Source organism: Mesocricetus auratus, unplaced genomic scaffold (genome assembly GCF_017639785.1).
Source record: "Mesocricetus auratus isolate SY011 unplaced genomic scaffold, BCM_Maur_2.0 Super-Scaffold_100006, whole genome shotgun sequence".
Lineage (NCBI taxonomy): Eukaryota > Metazoa > Chordata > Mammalia > Rodentia > Cricetidae > Mesocricetus > Mesocricetus auratus.
In genome coordinates, this window is record NW_024429190.1 from 21,668,503 (window position 1) to 21,693,147 (window position 24,645).

Genomic DNA, 24,645 nt, shown 5'->3' on the forward strand with positions numbered 1-24,645 from the left:
TGCCCATTCATACAACAAGGGCATCTGCTCCACTATGTTCATAGCAGCATTATTTGTAATAGCCAGAACTTGGAAGCAACCTAGATGCCCCTCAACCGAAGAGTGGATAGAGAAAATGTGGTATATTTACACAATGGAGTACTATTCAGCAGAAAAAAACATTGGAATCCTGAGATTTGCAGGCAAATGGATGACACTAGAAGAAACCATCCTGAGTGAGGTAACCCAGTCACAAAAAGAGAAACATGGCATGTACTGTCTCATATATGGATTTTAGACATAGATCTGGGGAGTGCCAGCCTACAATCCCATGGCCAGAGAGTCTGGGAAACAGAAACTTCATTCAGTGGCTGATGGAAGAAGAGGCAGACTCCCACAGCTAAGTACTGAGCTGAACTCAAGAAAGCCAGTAACAGAGAGGGAGGACTGATGACCAAAGGAGTTAAGATTGGGCTTGTTTAACCCCAGAAACAGCTGACCTGATAAGGGTTAACTCTTGAATCCCAGGCATCAGCCTGGGAATCCAGCATGGGACTGATCAAGACCCCCTGAATGTGAGTGTCAGTGAGGAGGCCTAGGTAATCTATTGAGCCTTGGGCATTAGATCAGTACCCATCCCGAGTATACACATGGACTTTGGACTCCCATCCAACAATGTGAGATGAACTCTAACCCTGAACTCTTGTGGGGAGGGTCTAGGCCCTGCCCTAGATGAAATGACAGTCTATGGACACCCCCATGGAGGGCCTCACCCTCCCTGGGGAAATGAGGAGACAATGGGGGGGTTGGGGAGAGGGCACAGGAGGAGGGGAGGGAAAAGGAGAGAGACCTGGAACTGACTTGTGAAACAAGCATGTTTCTAATCTAAATTTAAACCTAAAAATAAAAAAAAAATTAAAAAAAAAGAAGCCCAGCTCAAAGGTACAGAAAACATATTCAACAGAATCATAGAAGAAAACTTTCCCAACCTAAAGAAGCACATGCCTATGAAAGTCCAAAAAGCTTACAAATCACCAAATAGACTAAACAGAAAAATAAAAATAAAAACGTCCCCTCACCACATAATAATTAAAAGACCAAACATAAGAATAAAAAAAGAATACTAAGACCAGCAAAGAAAAAAGGCTAAGTAACATATACAGGCAGACCTATCATAATTACACCTGACTTCTCCATGGAAACTCTGAAAGCCAGAAGGTCCTGGATAGATATTCTACCAACACTAAGAGACCACGGATGCCAGCCCAGACTACTATACCCAGCAAAACTTTCAATAACCATATATGGAGAAGACAAGATATTTAATGACAAAACCACATTTAAACAATACATATACACTAATCCAGCCCTACAGAAAGTTCTAGAAGGAAAACTCCAACCCAAGGAAGTTAGCTACACTCACAAAAACGTAAGCAATAATTTCACATTACCAAAAACCAAAAAAAAAAAAAAAAGTAGAAACACACACACACACAATACCAAAAACAACAACAAATCCAAAACTAACAAGAATCAAGAATCAACTATCATTGGTCATTAATATCACTTAATATCAATGGTCTTAATTTGCCTATAAAAAGACACACGCTAACAGAACGGATGCGAAGACAGAATCCATTCTGCTGTTGCATACAAGAAACACACCTTAACTTCTAAGACAGACATTACCTCAGAATAAAGGGCTGGAAAAAGATTTTCCAATCAAATGGACCTAAGAAACAAGTTGGTGTGGCTATCCTAATATCTAATAAATTAAGACTTCAAACTAAAATTAATCAAAAGAGATGAAAAAGGGCATTTCATATTCATCACAAGAAACATCCATCAAGATGAAGTCTCAATTCTGAACATCTATGCCCCAAATAAAGGCACCCACATTCGTAAAAGAAACATTATTAAAACTCAAATTACATATAAAATGCCACACACTAAAGTAGGAAACTTCAACACCCCACTCTCACCACTAGACAGACTACCAGACAGAAACTTAACAGAGAAATAAAGGAACTAACAGAAGTTATGATTCAATTGGGTTTAACATACATCTATACAGTATTCCATCCAAACACAAAAGAATATACCTTCTTCTCAACACATGAGACCTTCTCTAAAATCAACCACATACTCAGGAACATAGCAAACCTCAAGAAATACAAAAAAAAATTGGAATAACGCCCTGTATCTTATCGGATTACCATAGTTTGAAGTTAGAATTCAACAACACAAATTGCAGAAATCCTAAAAACTCATGAAAATTGAACAATGCTCAATTGCATCACTCCTGGGTATAAGAAGAAATAAAGAATTCAATGAAAATGAAGGTGCACATACCCTACATTAAAAAAAAACAAACAAACAAAAACAAAACTGGAAAATAGTCACACTAGAGATTTAACAGCACAAATGAAAGCTCTAGAACAAAAAGAAACAAACTCACCCAAGAGGAGTAGATGCCAGGAAATAATCAAATTGAGAGCTGAAACCAATTAAAAATAATAATAAAGAAAGCAATACAAAAGAATCAATGAAACAAAGAGTTGGTTCTTTGAGAAAATCAACAAGATAGAAAAACCTTTATCCAAACTAACCAAATGGCACAGAGAATATGCAAATTAACAAAATTAGAAATGAAAAGGGGGACATAACAACAGACACTGAGGAAGAACCATCAGGTCATACTTTGAAAACCTGTACTCCACAAAATTCGAAAATATAAAGGAAACGGACAACTTTCTGGGACAGATGAATTTAGTGGAGAATTCTACCAGAAATTCAAAGTAGAGCTAATACCAGTACTCCCCCAATAGTTCCACACATTAGAAGCAGAAGGATCCAACCTCTTTTTATGAGGCTATCATTACCTTTCTATCCAAACCACAAAAAGACACAACTAGGAAAGAGAACTACAAACCAATATCCCTCATGAACACTGATGCAAAAATACACAATAAACTACTGGCAAATCAAATCCAAGAATACATCATCCACCATGATCAAGTAAGCTTCATCCCAGAGATGCAGGGATGGTTCAGCATATGAAAATCTGTCAATGTAATCCACCATATGAACAAACTGAAAAAAAAAAAGCACTACATTATCATCTCACTAGATGCTGAAAAAAGCCTTCAACAAAATCCAACTCCCCTTCATGATAAAGGTCTTGGAGAGATCAGGGGTAACAGGAACATAACTAAACATAATAATAAAGGCAATATACAGTAAGCCAACAACCAAGATCAAACTAAATGGAAAGAAACCCAATTCAATCCCTCTAAAATCAGGAACAAGACAAGACTGATATATAGTACTTGAAGTACTAGCTAGGGCAGTAAGACAACAAAAGAAGATCAAGGGAAAAGAAGAAATCAAACTTTCACTATTTGCAGATGATATGATAGTTTACAAAAATGACCCAAAAAATTCTACTAGGGAACTCCTACAGCTGATAAACACCTTCAGCAAAGTGGCAGGATACAAGATCAACTCAAGAAAATCAGTAGCCCTACTACTTAAAGATAATAAATGGACTGAGAAAGAAATCAGAGAAACATCTCCCTTCACAATAGCCACAAACAACATAAAATATCTTGGGGTAACGCTAACCAAACAAGTGGAAGATCTGTACAACAAGAACTTTAAGTCTTTAAAGAAAGAAATTAAAGAAGATAACAGAAAAATTAAAAGATCTCCTAGTCTCTTGAATATGTAAGATCAACACACTAAAAGTGGCAATTTTACCAAAAGCAATCTATACATTCAATGCAATCCCCATCAAAATCCCAGCGCAATTCTTCACAGATCTTGAAAAAACAATTCTCAACATTATATGGAAAAACAAAAGACCTAGGATAGCCAAAACAACCCTGTTCAACAAAGCAACTTCCGGAGGCATCAACATCCCTAACTTCAAGCTCTACTATAGAACTGTAGTAATGAAAACAGCTTGGTATTGGCACAAAAACAGACAGGCAGACCAATGAAATTGAATTGAAGACCCTGATATTAATCCACACACCTATGAACACCTGATTTTTGACAAAGAAGCTAAAATTATACAATGGAAAAAGGAAGGCTTCAACAAATGGTGCTGGTATAACTGGATGCTGACATGTAGAAGATTGTAGATAGATCCATATCTGTCACCATAAACAAAACTTAAGTCCAAATGGATCAAAGACCTCACTTAACCTCTTAGAAGAGACAGTGGAAAGTACCCTTGAATGCACTGCCCAGGAGACCACTTGCTGAACATAACACCAGTAGCACAGACACTTAGATGGACAATTAATAAATGGGTCCTCTTGAAACTGAGAAGCTTTTGTAAGGCAAAGGACACAGTCAATAAGACAAAACGGCAGCCCACAGAATGGGACACAGAGTAAAACCAAACACTACTGTTCTACTCAAAGTATATATAACAATAAAATGACTCCTATGTTCTACTATACACATAGATCAGTGTTTTGCTCAGCCATCATCAAAGTAGTCTCCTCCTGCATCAGTTGGAAAAAAATAAAGAGTCACAGTCAAAGTTCAGAGAGTGAAAGACCTTGAAATATCATCCCTAAATGAGATATCTCCATCAAATCTCTCCCCTCAGAGCTCAGGGAACCCTGCAGAAGAGGAAGAACAAAGAATTTAAGAGCCACAAAGAATGAAAGGTACCAAGAAAACAAGCAATGTGTGATGTATACATAGGAACTCAGAGACTGTGGGAGCACGCACAGGAACTGCAAGGATCTGCCCCAGATGGGGTCCTACAACTGAAGGGATGTGAACACAGGCCTCCACCCTTAATCAAAAAGATAGCTCCAGACCCTGAGAGACATACATGGTCCCCCAGGGACAAGATCTCCTGAGCAAATTGGGAGCATGGGGGGAAGGGCGAGGGAGTTAAGAGAAAGAGAAGGGGAGAAGAGGAGGGGAGAGGAGGACATGAGGAAGCAGGAAGACTGAGTCAGGGGATGAAGAGAGAGCAAAAATAAAAAAGAGATACCATAATAGAGGGAGCCATTATAGATTTAAAGAGAAATCTGGCAATAGGGAAATGTCCAGAGATCTACAAGGATGACCCCAACTAAGAATCTAAGCAATAGTGGAGAGGCTACCTTAAGTGCCCTTCTCTAATAATGAGATTGATGACTACCTTACATGCCATCCTAGAGCCTTCATCCAATAGCTGATGAAAGCAGAAGCGGACACCCAAAGCTAAACACTGAGTCTAACTCCAGGAATCCAGTTGCAGAGAGGGAGGAGTGATGAGCAAAGGGGTCAAGACTGGGCTGGTGAAGCCCAAAGAAGCAGCTGACCTGAATATGGGGAGCTCATGAACCCCAGAAGGATGGCTGAGAAACCAGCATAGGACTGATCCAGACCCCCTGAACCTGAACGTGGGTGTCAGTTAGGAGGCTTGGGCAACCTATGGGGCCTCTGGCAGTGGATCAGCATTTATCTCTAGCATACGAATGGACTTTGGGAGACCATTCCACACAGAGGGATACTCTCTCAGCCTAGACACACGAGGGAGGGCCTTGGCCCTGCTCCAAATGATATGACAGACTTTGAAGATACCCTATGGAAGGCCTCACCCTCCCTGGGGAGCAGAAAGGGGATGGGATAGGGAGTTGGTGGGGGCAGGGAAGGAGGGGAGAGAGAGAGAACTGGGATTGACATGTAAAACATGATTGTATCTAATTTAAATTTTTTAAAAAAGCTAGCTCCTACTGACAACCTCTTGCAAATGAAAAATGAGGTTTCTTCAAGGGAATGTCACTGGGGAAACAAACTGCTCTAAAGTACAGGCTCCAAGCACAGCTGTAGATGGCAAATTCAAAATGAAGTCAACGGCATATTTGGAACTTTTGTTTCATAAAGTTGTGTCAGTGTGTTTGGTTTTTTTTTTTTTTTTAACTTAAAGGCCCTTTGTGTTTTGTGGTTTTTATGGGATTCTTATATATGCGAACATGTGTGTCTTATAATCATTCCTTAGATGACTTTGTTTTCTAAGGAGAGACAGAAGGGGTTTGCATTGAGATGAGAGATGAGGGGAAGAAATGGGAAGGGTTAGGGGAGCAGAACCCATAATCAGAATACATTATATTTAAAAAATCTAGGGGCTGAGAGATGGGGCCATGCCCAGCCCTCACTGATGGGGGAGAAAGAAAAGCGAAGCCATTTGTGCACTGTGAAGATGCACAACTGGAGATGTGATGGGAAGTGAACAGCCTGATGTGAGAGGACTGTGCTGTCACCTGAGGCCACGGTGATGTCAGGGCCCATGCTGCTGTTGAGGGCCATGTCTGGGTCTGTGGTCTACAGTGGGGTCTATATCAATGCCCATGTCTGTACTGGCTATGATGATGCCCTATGTCTGTACTGCAGCCTGAAGTCATGTTGATGTCCGAGGGTTGCGCTGAGCGGGCTAGCCCCTTGCCTAGGTGGGAGAGCTAGCCCTGATGGTGTGAGCATGGCAGAGATGGCTCCAGAGGTATGGGAAAACCGGCCCCACCTTGCTTGGATGGCATGGCAGAGCTGCCCCTGGAACTGTGGAGATAAGAGAACTGGCCCCAATGGTGTGGATGTGGGAGAGCTGGTGAGCTGACCAAATCAGCTACTGCCCAGGCCTAGATCCAGGGTTTTTAATTGGCCCATCCCAAGATCTTCCCCATCTATGAGCTGCTGCTGGAGTATGTGAAAGAACCAGCCCTTCAGATCCATAGCCACAGGATCTCCTCAACTCAGGGCAACAGATAATCAAGAGTCTCTATGAGGGTCTAGTATTGGTGTAACAGAAGCCAGAGGCCTTGAACTAGACTAATGACTCTTTGTAATAAACATTTACAAGTAAAGCTGCTTGAGCAAAAGAATATACTGAATGACACACCAAAACTTCCAATGCCTCTACCATGAGCAAATAGATGATGGAAAGACAGAGGAGCAGTCTTGCACATGAATAGAATGCTGTGGTTGATAAGAGGAGCAGGTCATTGCCCAGAGAGTCAGGTAAATGGCTTTTTTTGTTTTCTGTTTGTTTGTTTGGTTTTTCTTTTCTAATTTTTCTTATTTTTTTTATTTTCTTTTGGGGGAAAGGTTACAAGGGTGGAAGGTAGATATTTAAAGACTAGGATATGGGTGGGGTTAGGGTGCATGATGTGAAATTCCCAAAAACATAAAAAATTATGTTTAAAAGAATTTACTTTGGGGTTGGAGAGAAGGATCAACAGTTAAGAGCACTGACTATTCTTCGAAAGGTCCTTAGTTCAATTCCCAGCAACCATATGGTGGCTCACAACCAACTGTAATGACATCTGATGCCCTCTTCAGACCTACAGGGACACATGCAGGCAGAAAACTTATACATAATAAATAAATAAACTTTAAAAAATAATCTATTTTCAATAAAATAAAGAAAATAAAAACATTTCACCCAAAGGTTTAAATAACAATGTAACATCAATCCACTTTCCACTCTTAATCCATCTTGTTTCTCTTGCTTCGACAATGTGTAGTCTTTTGTGAAATTTCCTGCTTTTTAATAAAACTGTATTCTCAAAAAGGAAATAAATACACATGACTACATTAACTAATGTAACATCAGTTTGGAAACACAAGTTGTAAAATAGGCAGGAGATACAGAGTTAAAGACCTAACAGGCTTAACTGTAGCATAATCTTTCACTATATAATCACAAGAAATTGGGCCAATGACAGATTATAGAGTAATAATAGCCAGGAAATAATCTATAACCTCTTTGTTTTACATAAGTAATAGTCTTTGTGACTATATACTCTGTTATATGTCATACTAAAGGGACATACTGTAAACACATTTAAAAATGGGGTTACCCCAGCATAAAATTCACAGCCCCAGAGAAGCTAGACAAAAAGGAGAACCCTAAGAGGGACACATGGATCCCCTGGGAAGGGGAAATAGATGAGATCTCCTAGGTAAACTGGGGAGTAGGGGCAGAGGGGAAGTAATGGGGGATGGGAACATGAGTGATCCAGGAGGTCCAGTTGGGGGAGGGATGGAGAGGAAGAGCAATGTAAAGTTTATCTTGACAGATGTGGGCATTTTGGGTTTAGAGGGAAACCTGGTGTCAGAGACACTCCCAGGAATCCACAAGGATGACCCCAACTAAGACTCTAAACAGTAGTGGAGAGAGTGCCTGAACCAGCCTTCTCCTATAATCAAATTGGTGACTGTCATCATAGAACCTTCATCCAGTAACTGATGGAAGCAGATGCAGAGATCCACAACCAAGAACTGGACCAAGCTCCAGAAGTCCAGTCAAAGAGAGGGAGAAGGGATTATACAAGCAAGGTTCAGGTCAAAATCATGATAGGGAAACATAAGAGACAGCAGCTAACCCTCGCTCCTGGGAGCTCAAGGCCTTTAGGCAGTTAGGGAGCTTGCATGAGACCTACCTAGGCCCTCTGCATGTGTGTAACAGTTGTGTAACTTGGTCTGTTTGTGACGTCCTAGTAATGGGACCAAGATCTTTCCCTAGCTCATGAGCTGGCTTTTTAGAACTCATTCCCTATGATGTGATTCCTTGCTCAGTCTTGGTGTAGGGAGGCAGAACTTAGTCCTGCCTCAACTTGATAGGTCAGGCTTTTTTGACTCTCCTTGAGAAGCCTTACTGTTTCTGAGGAGTGGACTGGGGAGGAGGGCAGATTAGAAAGGAGGGGGAAAGGAGGAGAGGAGGAAGGGGAAATTGTGGTTGGTATGTAAAATAAATAAAAAAGTTTAAAATTAAAAAAAATGGGGTTATCACTAAGTCAAAGATGAAAGGGTGCTTTTGTAAAAGTAAACTTCAAATACAGCAACCTATTTTCTGCAAAAATTTTAAAAACTTACATACGGTTTTATCTTATTTTTAATACCTGGACATAACACCACTAGCCTAGACCAGTATTTCATCTAGTCGTATATTCTGTTGTTGACATTAACCAATGGTGGATGTGTCACAGGATAACCTAAACATATAGCATAATATATATAATTATATACTACTATGTCATTATCTCAGATGATGGTTAGATTATATCTTGAAAGAAATGAAAACAAATGTCAATTCCACTCTCTCCTCTACAGATTCCCATATGGTGATGGGAAACCTCCAACAAAAGTATAAGCAGAGTTGGAGTTAATGCTTTAGTAACATGACAACTGACCAAGAAATTATCATTTAAAATGAAAAGTTGCAAACAGAAATATAATCCAAAGTGACCAAAACCTATTATTTAGAAGGGAGATTTCAATGAACTACAAATCATGATTCACTCCAAAAGAATTACTTATAAAACAGATGTGTGATTTTTAGTCAAAGCTAAAAACACTAGAATTTCTACCAAAGGACATACCATTTTGTGACATGTAATACTTTTTTTTTCTAGACATCTGAGTATTATTTTTAACTCTGCAGACAAATGGCTTCACACCTGTTATGTAATGGTTTTAAATTAGGGATTAGGTTTATTAAATGCTCATTTTGGTGTGTAAAACTACATAATGCAAAAATCTAGTTGGAAATACTATTTCCTAAATAATTACAGAGAATATGTATTGCATTTTAGAGAACATAATTCTCTTGGTAGTATATATAAGCACTGATTTAACAACCCTTGTAACTCAGAAAACAGTTCCCAACTAAATCCTCAATGGTATAATTTGAATTCATTTTCTCTTTCTCTGACCTTAAGTAACCTGGAGACTAACAGATCATACCACAATATCTCATGTATCTAAAACCTCTTTTTAATGTCTTCTTTTCAAAATTACTACAAGTCTATGAATCAAATAGTGGCTGAGTCCAGGTTCAGTTTTATGATTTCTATTCAAGAAACTGATCTCAAAAAATTACTTATGTTGAGGAAGTCCTGTTATTTGCCTGTTATTTGTCAATAAAGTACTGTTGAGCCTATAGGGAACCAAGATAGGAGGGACTAGGAGTCCAGGAGGATTCTGGGAAGGAGAAACACAAGAGAGTTCGAGATGTAACGCCATTGGGGTAGGAAGCCCGGAAACCTCTCCAGTAAGAGACATACTTAGATTAACAATTATGGGGTAATTACTTAAGTCAGAGCTAGCCAGTAAGAAACAAGCAAGGCCAACAGCTTCATAATTAATATATAGCGTCTTGTGTGTTCAGTTGGGGACTACAAAGCGGCTCTGGAACCAGGCAGGCGGGCAGGAAGGCTCCTTCTCAAAGAAAAAGCTTCTCTTAACATACTTATCCATACTTTTTTGTCAAGGACTGTACCTTTCCCTAATATAATACTCTTCCCCCAAAAATTACCTGCATTTCAGAAATAAATCCTAAAAATTCAGGAAAGGTTTATTTTTAAAAAATGGGAATGCAGAATAATTAAACTCAACCCAGGCACTATTTCTTCTTTAGAACAGACATTTAGCGAAATGTCTCAAAGTCACTGGGACAGAGCTGAAACTATAATGTAGTGTCATAAAATCTAAGCTGCGCTGCTGTTCTTAAGAGTCCATGTTGCATAAGAGATGCAATCTCACCCTGAACTCTTGGGGGAGGGTCTAGGCCCTGCCCTGGATGAAATGACAGGCTATGGACACCCCCATGGAGGGCCTCACCTCCCTGGGGAAATGAAGAGATAGTGGAGGGGTTGGTAGGAGGGCGCGGGAGGAGGGGAGGGAAAGGGAGAGGGACCTGGAATTGACATGTGAAGCAACCTTGTTTCTAATTTAAATTTAAATTTAAAAATAAAAATTAAAAAAAAAGAGAGAGTCCATGTTGCTTCCTGAACACCACAGAAAAGCAAAAAAAAAAAAAAAAAAAAAAAACCATATCAGTCTTGAACTTACCTTTACAAAAGCTGCAGATAAATTAGGGCAGAGCAAGCCTCAAAATAGTTATTGAAAAGTAGAGAATGTCTTAATTACACTGAAATAAGGGTTCAATTCACATGTTTGAAAGTTATTTCTTAAACTGCGACATGAGCTATGTGGTATACTACAAATTTCAGAGATCAAATGTCACGTATGGAAAAAAAAAGTTGGCTATGTATATTCATAAGAATTTTCTACTTAACTCCAAAATAAGCTGTTTCCAGATTTCAATTTTTTTAGGAAAAAATGATCAATAAGACAGGCAAGTACCTTTGTAAAATCTCAGTTTAGACCACCATAACAAAATACCAAAGGCCAGTGAAAAAGCATTATTTCTTATAGTTCCAGGGACTGGTAAGTCCAATATGAAGGTGCCAGCAGATGTTACTGAGAGTCCTCTTTCTGGTTTGATGGCCACCTTCTTGCTGTGTCTTCATATCACAGAGAGAAAAAAAATCCTCTCTTCTTATAGGGTGTGAATCCCATTCACGAGGGCTCCACTACCATGACACAGTGACTTAGTAAAAGCTATACCTCCACTAACAACCACATTGGGAACTCAAGTCTCAAAATGCTAGTTAGTTGAGAGGACACAAGCATTCAGTCTTCAGAAACAAATAAACTTTACTACACATAAATAAGTAGCACCAACTTACTTTTATTGCCCACCAAAGCAACCAGGGGCTGAGTTTCTGACTCTTCGCTCACTGTCTTCACCACCGAATACCAATCTTCTAAATTCTCAAAGCTTTGATAATTTGTAATGTCATACACCAAGAGGATTCCCTGTCACAAAAGATATACAAAATATTTATAACATACTTTTGAAATAATATAATACTTTTTATGCTTCACCTATGTCAGGTATACCATAAAATGCAATTGTGTTTTTAAATATAAACCAATTTTAACTTAAATGTGTTATTAGTAAAAACAATGACAAATGATCACATTCACAATAAATCCTGAAACAAAGACAAAATTCTATCAAAATTATAAGTAATTTCCCAATAAGATACCTGAAGAACTCTTAGTAGATTTAGGATAAGAAAATCTTTCACAAAAAAAAAAAAAAGCTGCATACACTAAAATCCCACCTCTCCCTTTCACAAGGTCAAACATTTAAACTTTTCAATAAGTAACCATCTGCTGCTTCCCCAATTTTAAATGTCTTCAAAAATGAGATTCCATGATGTCCCTTGATGGGCAATTTTAGTGTTTAACACAATTTTCTTTAAATGAAATGGGAATTTCCTCTCTAAGTCCTCTGTGCATTTAGAGAACAACTGGAGAGTATCCTCCCTTTAATAACCCCTCGTATACTTCAAGACAGTTAAGTAACTCCTTACCAGTCTGCTTTCCAGAGTAAATAAACTCAGTTCCTTAAAGCCGCCTCAAAGGGCCTATTTTCTGTCCCTTTAATCACGGCTGTTGATTCTTCCCAGGACACACTACATAGAGTTTTTTGACATCCTCTTTAAAATGAGCAATGTAAAACTGGACATGATACTGTAATAAGAGTCCAAGAAAAGCTGAATATAAGAGAGGGGTTGCTTCCTGTCTCTTATATATTATATTCCTTTTTAATTTATCCCATTATAAGAATGAGAAGTATATACATACTTGATTTTCATCCAGTTTATGGTGAAACACTTAATATGAAGGTCTGCTTACAGGCTAAGTCACTCATGGCATTCATGTCTACTTCTTTATTATAACTATTTTTGCATCTGCTGTGTATCAAACAGATATAGATCTTTATATTAATCCTTACCACAGTCTACAGAGATTGGCATTATTATCCCCATTTTATTGATAGAAGGGTTATAATAACCAAGATGACCCAGACAAATAACTGATGGAACCAGGACTTTAATTAAGGACTAAATGACGAAATGTTTTTGTCTGCAGACTCTATGCCATGCATTTTATTGACTGCTAAGGATATGAATGCTAAACTTCAAGAAACTCAGCCTTTCAGGAAAACTAGACATAAAAACAGGTGAGTATACAACACAGCAGACACAGCAAGTAATAAGTTAATAATTAGTGAGCTTGGAGTTCCACTGCAGCTGCTATCAATGTGACATTATTGAACTAGGACACTACTCCATAGCATTTCTAACCTACACATAAACTCTAAAGTGATTACCTTGGGATCCCAGACAACAGAAATTATAGTAATTAGTAGAGAATTCATTTTGACCACATAACATCTCTAGCAATACTTTTTAGTTTATATAAAAGAATTAATCATGAGTGTATTCAACATCTGGCTCATAGAAACTGCCAAAAAATTAAGAGTTGAGGGTTTTTTAAGAGCTGAGTTTTTAAAAATATAAGAAACTGGCTGCTATTATGATCTTCCAGTATTGAGCTTTTATTAAACCACATTAGTCCTTAACTCACCTATTTACTGTATTTAAAAGTAAATTTCTAGAGACTAGAGAGATGGTTCAAGGACTAAGAGCACTGGCTCTTCTTCCAAAGAACCTAGGTTCGATTCCCAGCACCCACATGGCAGCTGTCAACAGTCTGTAACTCCTGTTTCAGAGGATCCAACACCTTCTTCTGGCCTCTGAGGATACTTCAAACATGTGGTATACAGAACATGCAGACAAAATACCCATATACATAAAAAATAAATCTTACAATTAAATTTCTGGTGGTCTCCAAGATTCTTTTCAATTTCAATATACTGTAATTTTAAAGTCAGGTGTGGTGGCTGACAGCTATAATTTCATGACTAAAGAGACTGAGGCAGATAGACTATTCTGAGTTTGAGTCTACCACTATACAGTGAACTCTATAACTGTCTCGACTACAGAGCAAGACCCAGTCTCAAAAACTTTTTAAATAAAGTACCTAAGTTTGCCAGGCATAGTGGCATCCACTTGTAATACCAGTACTCAGGAGGCAGAGGAAAAAGGATCAAGAATTCAAAGCCAGATTTAGTTACACAGTAAGTACAAGACCAACCTAGGCTAGATGAGAGCTTGTCTCAATAAAACAAAAATATAAATGTTGTATAATTCTACATAAAACCACTTGTCTGAGGGGGGAGCTCTTGAACCCCAGACTGATGGCTAAGAGGCCAACAGGGGACTGATCCAAACTCCATGTAGTGTCAGTGAGGAGGCCTCAGAAATCTCTGGGGCCTTGGGTAGTAGATTAGTGTTCACCATGGCATACAAATGAACTTTAGGAGCCCATTCCACATGGAGGCATACTCTCTCAGCCTGGACACATGGGGTAGGGCCTAGGGCCCTGGATGAAATGACAGACTCTGGAGATCCCCCCAAGGAGGGCCTCACCCTCCTTAGGGAAAGATGTAGGGAATGGACTGGGGGTGGGGGGGTGAGGGTGGGGCTGGGATGGAGAAGGGGGGAGCTGGGATTGACATTTGAAGCATGCATGTTTCTAATTTAAAGAAGAAAAAAAAAACACATCTGATTTATTTTGGTAACATCTATTTCTTTCATCCAAGATTACTTTGGCCATTGACCAAAATAGAGTTATCTAAAACAAGAAGTGCAATTTCAATTTCTTGAAAAATATAGCTCTAAAACTGAACTCTAGAGCTAGCCAATCCTTATTTTACTGACTCTACCTCTCACTGTAGTAGGTGATGGTATAAAGTTCTATCCTTGGATTCCAGGCCTGGTTACATCATCATCTTACCTTAAATAATTAATTATTTTTGCTGTCCCACTTTTAAAATGTTTAATGAGCCTATATGGTTTAGAAAATAAAAATAAATAACAGATTATTTGAAATTAGTAGTTTATATAACTACATGACTTTTATTACTCAATGTGAATCACATTCTCATGGTAACTTTGAGGTATTTTATATTAATTAAATAAAGTTCATACATGTGATAACTAATCCTTGAGATATTAGAACCTTTTGATTAACACATGAAAATCTTTACCCAATTTAGATGGAAGTTTCTGTCCTACCCAGTTGTGCAGCCCTTTAGTCCCAAATAAACACACAGAGGCTTATATTAATTATAAATTGTTTGGCCTATTGCTCAGGCTTATTACTAACAGACTCTTTACAACTTAAATTAAACCATAATTCTTATTCATGTCTAACCACATGGCTTGGTACCTTTTCTTAGTAAGGTATCTCATCTTGCTTCCTCTGCGCCTGACTGGCGACTCCTCTCTGCCTTTCCTCTTCCCAGAATTCTCCTAGTCTGGTAGCCCCTGCCTGACTACTGGTCAATCAGCATTTTATTAAACCAATATAAGTAAGAAATCTTCACAGTGAACAAGAACATTATTGTTCCAACCCAAGGTGAAACAATAGCTGTGTAAGACAAAACACATGCAAGTGGAACATGCATGCCACCATGTAGTGATGGCTAGCATAATAGTGCATGCCTTTATACCTAGGATTCAGGACAAATAACTGATGGATGCATGTGGATCTCCAACAAGGTTCCAGTCCATGTATATTCCAAGTAAGCTTATCTTTGGTGCAATTATACTCTTTTACTTAAGAATTATCAGTGGCTGTTTTAGTATTACAACTACAGAGCTGACTCACTACAACAGAGACAATCCGGTAACATTTACATCTAACTATACGAAAGTCTGTCAATCCCTACTCTAGGTCAATGTGTATTTTTCAGTAATTCTTTTGAATCTTTTTAGACTCATAAGAAGATATACTTCATTCACTAACATAGCTATCCTATCCTTCAACCCAAATATTCACAACACAAATATAAAAACTTTTTTACATGTAATTATATTTTACATTTATTATTTTGTCTTTATTCTTATCATAATTATAACTGATTGTGACCTTCTGTGTTATACTAAAAAATCTGAAAAGCTGTTATGAAAAAAACAAAAACAAAACAAAATACAAAAGAAACTTGAGGAGTTTTGGCTTCTAACATAGAAAGAATTTTGGTCATCATCTCTGACATTACAAAATAAAGATCAAATTTTTCAGGGCCTCATCAGAGAACTGAGATTGGAGGACAAATCACCGCCCTGAACCCTGGAAAGCACAGTAAAAATTAAGAGAGTACAGACAAGACCTTCTTCCCTGGATCAGAAGTTGCTGGAGATGGTAATGTAGGACACGGTAATGCTTACAACCTGCAGGAAGCTGTTGCCTGGTTGAAACATGAAGGACTCTCAGGATTTACCTGGAGGAACTTTCAGAGCAAAGAAAGGTCCACTCTTGTTCTGACATGGAGAAAATAACCATTACAATACTCTACAAAGCATTAGATCCTGTGGGTAAAGTGAAGTTTCCAATTTCTGACTCCTCTAGCCATCCCCTCATTGACCTGAGGCCCACTAAGAGACTGACATGCTTTCATTACAACACTGAACTTTCCCTTTCTTCCATACTTCAGCACAGTATCAACAGAGCTTCAGGATAACAGCAACTATAAGCAAACACTTCAAGTAAAAAGAGTTCTTCAAAATATCTATAAAGGATCGGATGAAATAAGCAAACATACTAGAGAAATTGTTATCTCTGGCACCTGCAGCTGTAAGTGAAAGAGAACAACACATTCGGGGCCAAAGCAACATAAAACTTCATACCAAAGGCCCATTTACCTGAATTCTTGTTATTTACCTCATTTTGTCCATTATTTCATAGAAAATTATAAGGAATTTACTACAGGAACACTTTCCATGGGGGATATAAACAAAAGATCTACCATATGGGGATGGGGCAACAATGACAAAATAAAGTATATTCTAACAAAGTCCAATTTAAGGCACCAATGAGCTTATATGGCTTACTTACAGAGTATGTATTACTTACAGGAATATCAGTAGCCCTGAAACAGCCATATTACCACATCTCCCTCCAGAAGGGATGATGACTTACCCATACCATATGGGGAAGATGAAGTGCCTCTTCAGTTAACCTTCTACATACTACATACTCTAACACCTTCCAATACCAAGAGGCCATGTACAATTAGGACAGAATTATATACAAATGGCAGGCAGATATGGAAGAGACCTTCTGGAATCTCACTTGAGGATCCAATAACCCTCCACCCACCCTACTCTTTTATAAAAGAACATCAACACGTCAACAGTCGAAAGCTTGCTCTTGAGGGGCTCTTCTAGGGAATCACCACCACTCTGGTGAGGATGCTTTGTGTTTGCTGTTGAAGATGTGATATTTCAGCTTCCTGTCTTTGCAACTATGCCTGTCCCCTGCTGTTATGCTACCCCACTGTGATAGACACTTAACCTTCTGGAACCATATGCCAAAATAAACTTTTCTATAAGTGGCTTTGGTCATGATGGCTTATCACAGCAGCAAAAAAATAACTAGTACATTGCTTTGTGATTGAATACATTTATTAAGAAAGAAGAAAGACCAATAACCTAAGTTTTCATGGTAAGAAACCAATATAAAGATAATTTCACACTAAAACAAGTGAAGGGGAGTAGAAATAAAAAGTAGAGCACAAATCAATGAAGTTGAAAAGAGAAAAATAGTACAAAAAGTATCTTTGAAAAAGCAATAACAGAAAGAAAAAGTGAACAGTATCAGAATTGATAAAAAGTCATCATGCTGACATCACAGACGTCAATAGCATGTTATCAATTTTATTGCTACAAATTTGGTAATATAGGTAAAATGGAACAAATGTCTAAGTTCATTATCAATTTTTTTTTTACTCCCAGGGCCACTACCACCAGCCTCAGGCCCCAAAAGTCTTTGTATACTCAGTTCTTCAGAAAGACCCTCAAAGCTGAGTCTCTTGACATTATCAGCCAACCCAGGGTTCTGCTGATTCCCTCCAAAAACTACAGAATCTTCCCTGTCACAAACAAATACACCTTTCTCAGAAGCTTTAACTTTAACTCAAGGCCCAGAACAATCCTAGCAACTATAAAATCTAATTTTCTTTCTACACTGTAGCCATCTAAAGCCATCAGCATTTCTCCTGTCTCAGACACCTTTTACCACCCACTTACCATCATCTTTCTCCTATCTTCACATCCATGCCACCCTTCTCTTTTCCACCCTCTCCTTCCCAAACCTTTCAAATGACCTTTGGAAATCAGATTTCAACTTTGAGAGATGTTTCTTCCAGTGCTCCAGTGTCTTCATGGTACTACACCCTCTTTTCCAGTTTCAAGAAGATATAAATTCTCCTTGTAACATTCAAGACTCTTCTACAAAAATTAAGAGGTTATTTTGTGCAGTTGATTGTTTGCATTTGTTTCATGTATTTAATAAGCATGAGTCAGTACATCCAATGCACAGCAATCTCAAGGTAATAACTGCTATCTGAAAGTAATAAACATTGGTGGCAATACTTCATATCCTTTTTTCTCCATTTTTATTATAACTGGCAAATGGCATCTTAATTTTAATTATACTATTTTATATTCGTAATAAATTTCCTAGTGACTGCCTTTAAGTTTAAATTTAAAAAATTTATTTTTCATTTTACATACCAACCCATTGCCCCTCCATCCCCTTTGCCTACCCTCCCTTACCTTCCCTCTTTCCCACCCCCTCATTAATTTCTCATAGGGGGTAAGGCCTTCCTTGGGGAGTCAACAAAGTCTGACATATCAAATTGAGACAGGACCGAGTCCCTCCCCCCTGTATCAAGGCTGAGCAAGGTATCCCACCATAGCGAATAAACTTCAAAAAGCCTGTTTACACCCCAGATAGGACCTGATGCCATTGCCCCATCCACCCACCCAAACAGATCAAGTCACATAACTATCACCCACATTCACAGGGTCTAGTTCAGTCTCATGCAGGTTCCCCAGCTAGTCCATGAGCTCCCACTAGCTCAGGTCAGCTGTCTCTGGGGCTTTCCCCATTATGGTCTTGACCCCCCCTTGTTCATATGATCTCTCCTCCCTGTCTTCAACTGAACTCCAGGAGCTCAGCCCAGTGCTTGGCTGTGGGTCACTGCATCTGCTTCTATCAGTTAGTGGACGTAGGTTCTTTGATGACAATTAGGGTAGTCACTAATTTGATTAAATGGGAAGACAGGTTCAGACATCCTCTCCTATAAAGCTAGGAGTCTTAGCTGGGGTCATCCTTGTGGATTCCTGAGAATTTCTCTACCATCAGATTTCTCCTTAACCCCATAATGCCTCCCTCTATCAAGATATCTCTTTCATTGTCTCTGATTATTCTTAAAATGCAGGTTTTTTTCTTCCTAACCTGCAAGAAAAATAATTTATTGTATTTTTTAATTATACAGAGAAATTAATTAAATCATAAATACTATGCAGTAACTACAATATAGTATACTTACAACCTATAAAATAATACTACAAATGGACTCAGCACATTGTATTTTTATATTTATAAATACATAAGAATGATTACAGAAAAAGAGACAATGAATTTGAGAAGGAACCAAGGGAAGGGGGAATATAAATGATTAGAGGGAGAGGGAAGACAGAAATAATATAATTAAGTTTAATTTTTAAAACTGCAAATAAAAAAATTAAAGAAATGCCAGTGCAAGGTTATAAATATAGCTGTATGTGGCGAATATCCAATAAAAAAAATCATAGTAAAAGACAGCAGAATGTTTCAGGAGTCAAGCTTTTAGATATAATCTGTCCCTAGTTGTCAAGCTGGCACCAAATCATTTTGTTCGTGGTTAACAAGCAGGCTCATCTATGTAGGGCATTGATGCATAAGAGCAGTTGTGTTCTACCTCACAAATGACTACACTTCATTGAGTTTATGCTCAGTGGAGCAGTGTTTGCAAACCACTTAGATTCCAGGATGGAAAGAGCTACGAAAATGAAACATCCAGTCCTTCTCTGAGGTTTGTTATTAGCCTCTGTTAGCCACAGGTTACAGGGCACTAAACACTATGTACTGTGTATTTGCTCCTAACCACTAGGGAAAATAGCCTATAACATCTTACTCAAGACTTCTAGACATTTTCAAGTTAATTTAAAATCCAGGCATTTAACTGGGACTTATTTTCATTTTTAAAACTAGCTCTTGTTGCCTAGGCAATCTATGGGGCCTTGGGTAGTATATCAGTATTTATCTCTGGCATACAAATGGACTTTGGGTGCCCATCCCACAAAAAGGGGTGTTCTCTCAGCCTGGACTCTTTGGGGAGGGCCTAGGCCCTGCCCTGAATGAAATAACAGACTCTGGAGCCCCATGGAGGGCCTCACCCTCCCTGGGGAATGGAGTGGGGATTGGGTAAGAGGGTGGGGGGTTGGGGAGCTGAGGGGTTGAGGAGGAGGGGAGGGAGAAGGAACTGGGATTAACATGTGAAGCAAGCTTGTTTCTAATTTAAATTAAAAAAAAAAGAGAAAAAAGAAAAACTAGCTCTTGTCAAAATACCTTAATTCTTTCTGAAGGTCAAATCACTTGGTTTCAACCTACACTGTCCAATGGACTTTTGCTAAGTTTATTGTTACTAGGATAAAAGTAAAGAAGGTAAAATAGTCAATTTTATCTAAAGCCTAGTAAACTTCCATCTTTCAAATAGATTTCTTCCTGGATACTAACGCTTTAAAAAAAAATTCACATGCACACAAGAATACTCTACAGCTTAATGACCCAGACTTATAGAAGATAAATGAGAAATGTGTAAGATAATTCTATACACAATGCACAAGTCAGAAAGCCTCAACCAGAATGCTAAGTAGCATATTAAGTTGGTATCCTAGAAGCAAACTGCCAAGACAGAATGTGTAAAGTTTATGTCCCGTAAAAAGTCACACTCACCCAAATGCTGGCATCCCTGACTGAGGTGTATAATTACATATATCTTAACAAAACAGCCTAACTGATAAATGTGCTTTTACGTATTCTACATGCTATTTAGGTTTATAATTTCTGGAGAGCACATAAAAACATTATTATATTGTCATTAACTTATGATAATTTATTTCATCTTCTCAGAATTCCAAGTTTCTTAGGATGAATTTCTCAGAAACACTGTACTACATTGTTATTCATCATAGCAGGGTACATGCTTGGTAACAAAATTATGAATAAAATATCAGCAAAAGAAAAAATAGTCAACATGTACTGCCAAGATAGAGCCATTCAAGACACCTAATACTCGGACATGCTTCTAGGAAATGAAGTTCATTTCACCAAACCAAAGCGTTCTCAAAAAAGTAAAACCAAGAATTCTAGCACCAAGTCTAGTTACATATACCTTTAATCCCAGCACTTGGGAGGCAGGCAGATCTCCAACTTCAAGACTAGCCTGGTCTACAGAGTGAGTTCCAAGATAATCAGAACTATACAGAAAAACTGTCTCAGAAAAAAAAAGGAAACGAAAGTCAATAAATAAAATCCTGAAAGAAATTCTATACAACCTCACATTTTAAGCAATTATGTAATAATATGTACAAACTTAAGGATATTGTTGCACAATATTAGGAATATTATACACCTGAGAATGGTTAGCATATTTTGTGACTTTCACAATACTTACATTTATGTAAAGGTAATAAATTTTAAGTAACTTAAATGATATATTTTATATGATTTAAAGTAAAGCAAAAATAGAATGCAGTTCATATACATTATATTGTACAATTTTGAAGCAAAGATAAAAATAATTTTTATATTATCTGTCCCAAGATACGTAAAATATTTCTATTTGTCTAGCACAAACAAAGCTATTGTGAACTAACAAGACAGCTCAACAGATAACCCACACAAAGATGAAAGGAGAGAAAAGACTCCACAAAGCTGTTCTCTGAACTCCACAGGTGCACCATGGCATGTGTATACACATAAGCATAATGAAATTAAAAACAAAAAATTTTAAAGCTGCTCTATGTGACATACTGAGAGTCAAACAACACTAGAAAAGAAACCATCTTGATTTTTATTAAAAAGAAAACAAAACAGGTATGTGACCTAAGCATAAGCAGTTTAATAAGAGAGAAAAGGGGCTGGGGATGTAGGTCAGTGGGATAGCACTTGCTGGTATATATAAGGCTCCAGTACCACAGCAAAACACAAAAACAAAAAAAGACACACAAAAAAAACTTTAAACAATAGCAAAAGGGAACCAAAAAAAAAATATAAGCTTTAAAAAGTGCATGTATATAAACTATCATGCCATATACTCACAAGTATAAATGTGACACATGAGCAGAAAGACTTTACAGAAGAAACAAGATAATGCAGAAAAGACAAAGAATAAAGTTATAAGGGACAAACATAGGTAAAAACACCCTTCTCTGGAGCTTTCACAAATGATTCAGTACCCTGTCTGTCTCATTTATACTTCCCAATATTTTGTAGAAAATTTGTAGATTCCATTTTCCATGGCAGTTAATGAGAGCCAAATAGTGTACAGTATTGTATTCATCCCACAGATTCATTTTTTAACAAGAAACATAGTTTTCACTTAACCAAATTGTGCTTTCTTTTTGTTTGTTTTTGCTTGTTTATTTGGGTTTGGGGGGAGGGGTTGGATTGTTTTTTGTTTTTGTTTTTGTTTTTTTGAGACAGGGTTTCTTTGTGTAACTCTGGCTATCCTGGACACTTACTCTGCAAATCAGGCCGGTCTCAAACTCAGAGATCCACCTGCCTCCCAAGTGCTGGAATTATGGACATGCACCACCACTTCCCAGCTCCAAATTATGTTTTCTATACTTAAAACATTAAACTCCAATAAATAACTATGAACATTTAGAGATTACTCTCATGTCTCATGATGATGGAGATGTACCCTAAAACCATGAGCAAAAGCAAAAATAAATAGTACATACATAAGTCCCATGTAAGAGTTCAGTAAGTGCACTTCCTCACCTACTTCAGTAGACAATCACATAAATAGCATTACTGCATTCCTAAAGTCTCTATCCAAAAAAAGAAGAAGAAGAAGAAGAAGAAGAAGAAGAAGAAGAAGAAGAAGAAGAAGAAGAAGAAGAAGAAGAAGCAACCCATCAAAGCATTAAAACAGTAATTATTCTTCACTGGAAATAATTTCTAAAGTGTTTTGCTAGCATGTGCATTTTCTGTTTGGATAATTTTATTTAAATACATAAACTGTAGCCAGACATAATGGTTTACACCTGTAATTTCAACTCTTGGGAGGCTGAGGCAGAAGGGGACTGCCATGAATTTGAAGCCAGCCCAGGCTATAAGTGAGTTCCAGCCCAGCCTGGGGCATAGTATTAGATTCAGTCTCAAAAAAAACACACAAGCACAAATTATATCTGTTACAAGCTCAAATCGACAAAAAAAAAGAGGCAATTATTCAAGTAACATTTCTATATAAATTTTCCTCTGAATATTATATTAAACTATTACATTACTTCATACATATAATCATATCTATTTGCCTGGTGAAGAGTAAGGTTACATATATTAGTCTGAATGATAATTATTTAGTTAGCCAATACACAGATGAAAAAGATAGATATATAGAGATTATGTCTTTTGCTTTTTCCAACTTAAGATGAAATAACCCCTTTAATATTTTTCATTCAGTTTATTGATAGTAGTCACGTAACCAAATCACTACATTTATTCAATTAATGACAATAGTATTTAGTAAGGTTTTTTTAAAGAGTTTTCCAATTCCCACCAAATCATTCCAAACGTAGCACATATAAAAATTAATCTCCACATATCAGATAAAAACAAATTAGCAGGCCATTGGTGGCATGTGCCTTTAATGACAGTACTTGGAAGGCAAATGCAGGCAGATCTCTGAGTTCTAGACCAGCCTGTTCCAGCCTGAGATACACAGTGGGGTATCCTGTCTCAAAACAAACCAAAAATAAAATAAAATAAAAATATTAGCCAACTCTTAAAGAATGGCACTGGCTGCTTTTCAAGAGAACCCATGTACACTTCCAGTCCTCACAGAGCAGCTCAGAATCATCTGTAAGTCTAGTCCCAAAAAGTCTGATGCCCTCTTCTGGCCTCCTTAGGCACTACATGCATGTGATACAGACATACCTGCAAGCAAAAAAAAAGCCACATGAAACAAAAATAAAAGAAAAATTAAAAATCTAAGTTCCGTGTTTATATGTGTATGATGTGTACCTGAATGTTTTTGTAAGGAAAGTATTTAAAATATTAGGATAACCATAGAGTTCATGGCATACCATACCTGTGCTCCATAGATGTATTTATCCAACATCTTGCCACCTATTGTCTGCCCTCCTATATCCCAAACTTGAAGAGTAACATTCAAATTTCCTAGAATATAAAAATAATATAAAATAGGAATATAAAAGACTAACAGTCCAACTATTAAGCACAGTATCACAGAACACCAAGTAACAATGACAAACTCTAATGCCAATTTGCACTTCATTCTACAAGTTCACATGGTCAGACATTTAAAACTGAAAACAATGCTGTCAAACAAATCATGGTGGAAAAACTTTGTCACATTTCTTTAATCCCAGCACTCACAAGAAAACCTCTGTGAGTTGGAGGCCAGCCTGATCCACATAGTGTTCTAGGACAGCCAGGTCTACATAGTGATAACCATTTCAGAAAACAAAAATAAAATAATAAAATACTCTATGCATTCATTTACTAATTTAAGCCTTAACAAAATTAAATATTTCAGGGAATGGATCAATATAAAGCACATATACACAGAGAAAGAAAAATACTTTGAAAATAAAGACGGAAGTTTTATAAATCAACCTACCCAACCACACATGAATTGTGCTGTCAGTTCTAATTTCTGTGTGTTCTAAAACACACAGAGTAACAGACTATAAAAAAGCACCCATAATTTCAACTCAAATGAAGCTTTAATTTGAATGTCAGTTATTATATATAAAG

The 24,645-nt window shown here is 37.6% G+C and overlaps 1 protein-coding gene across 3 annotated transcripts in view; it reads right to left on the bottom strand.

Moving 5' to 3' along the window:
- Rab28 (RAB28, member RAS oncogene family) overlaps window positions 1-24,645 on the bottom strand; it is a 95,305-nt gene that overhangs the window by 61,905 nt on the left and 8,755 nt on the right. For all 3 annotated transcript variants that reach the window (XM_040747024.1, XM_005068816.4, XM_005068817.4), the window contains exons 3-4: window positions 23,957-24,045; window positions 11,517-11,646 (exon numbers count right to left, since the gene is read on the bottom strand). In XM_040747024.1, coding sequence (XP_040602958.1) covers window positions 11,517-11,646; window positions 23,957-24,045 — 219 coding nt within the window. The remainder of the gene's footprint in view (window positions 1-11,516; window positions 11,647-23,956; window positions 24,046-24,645) is intronic.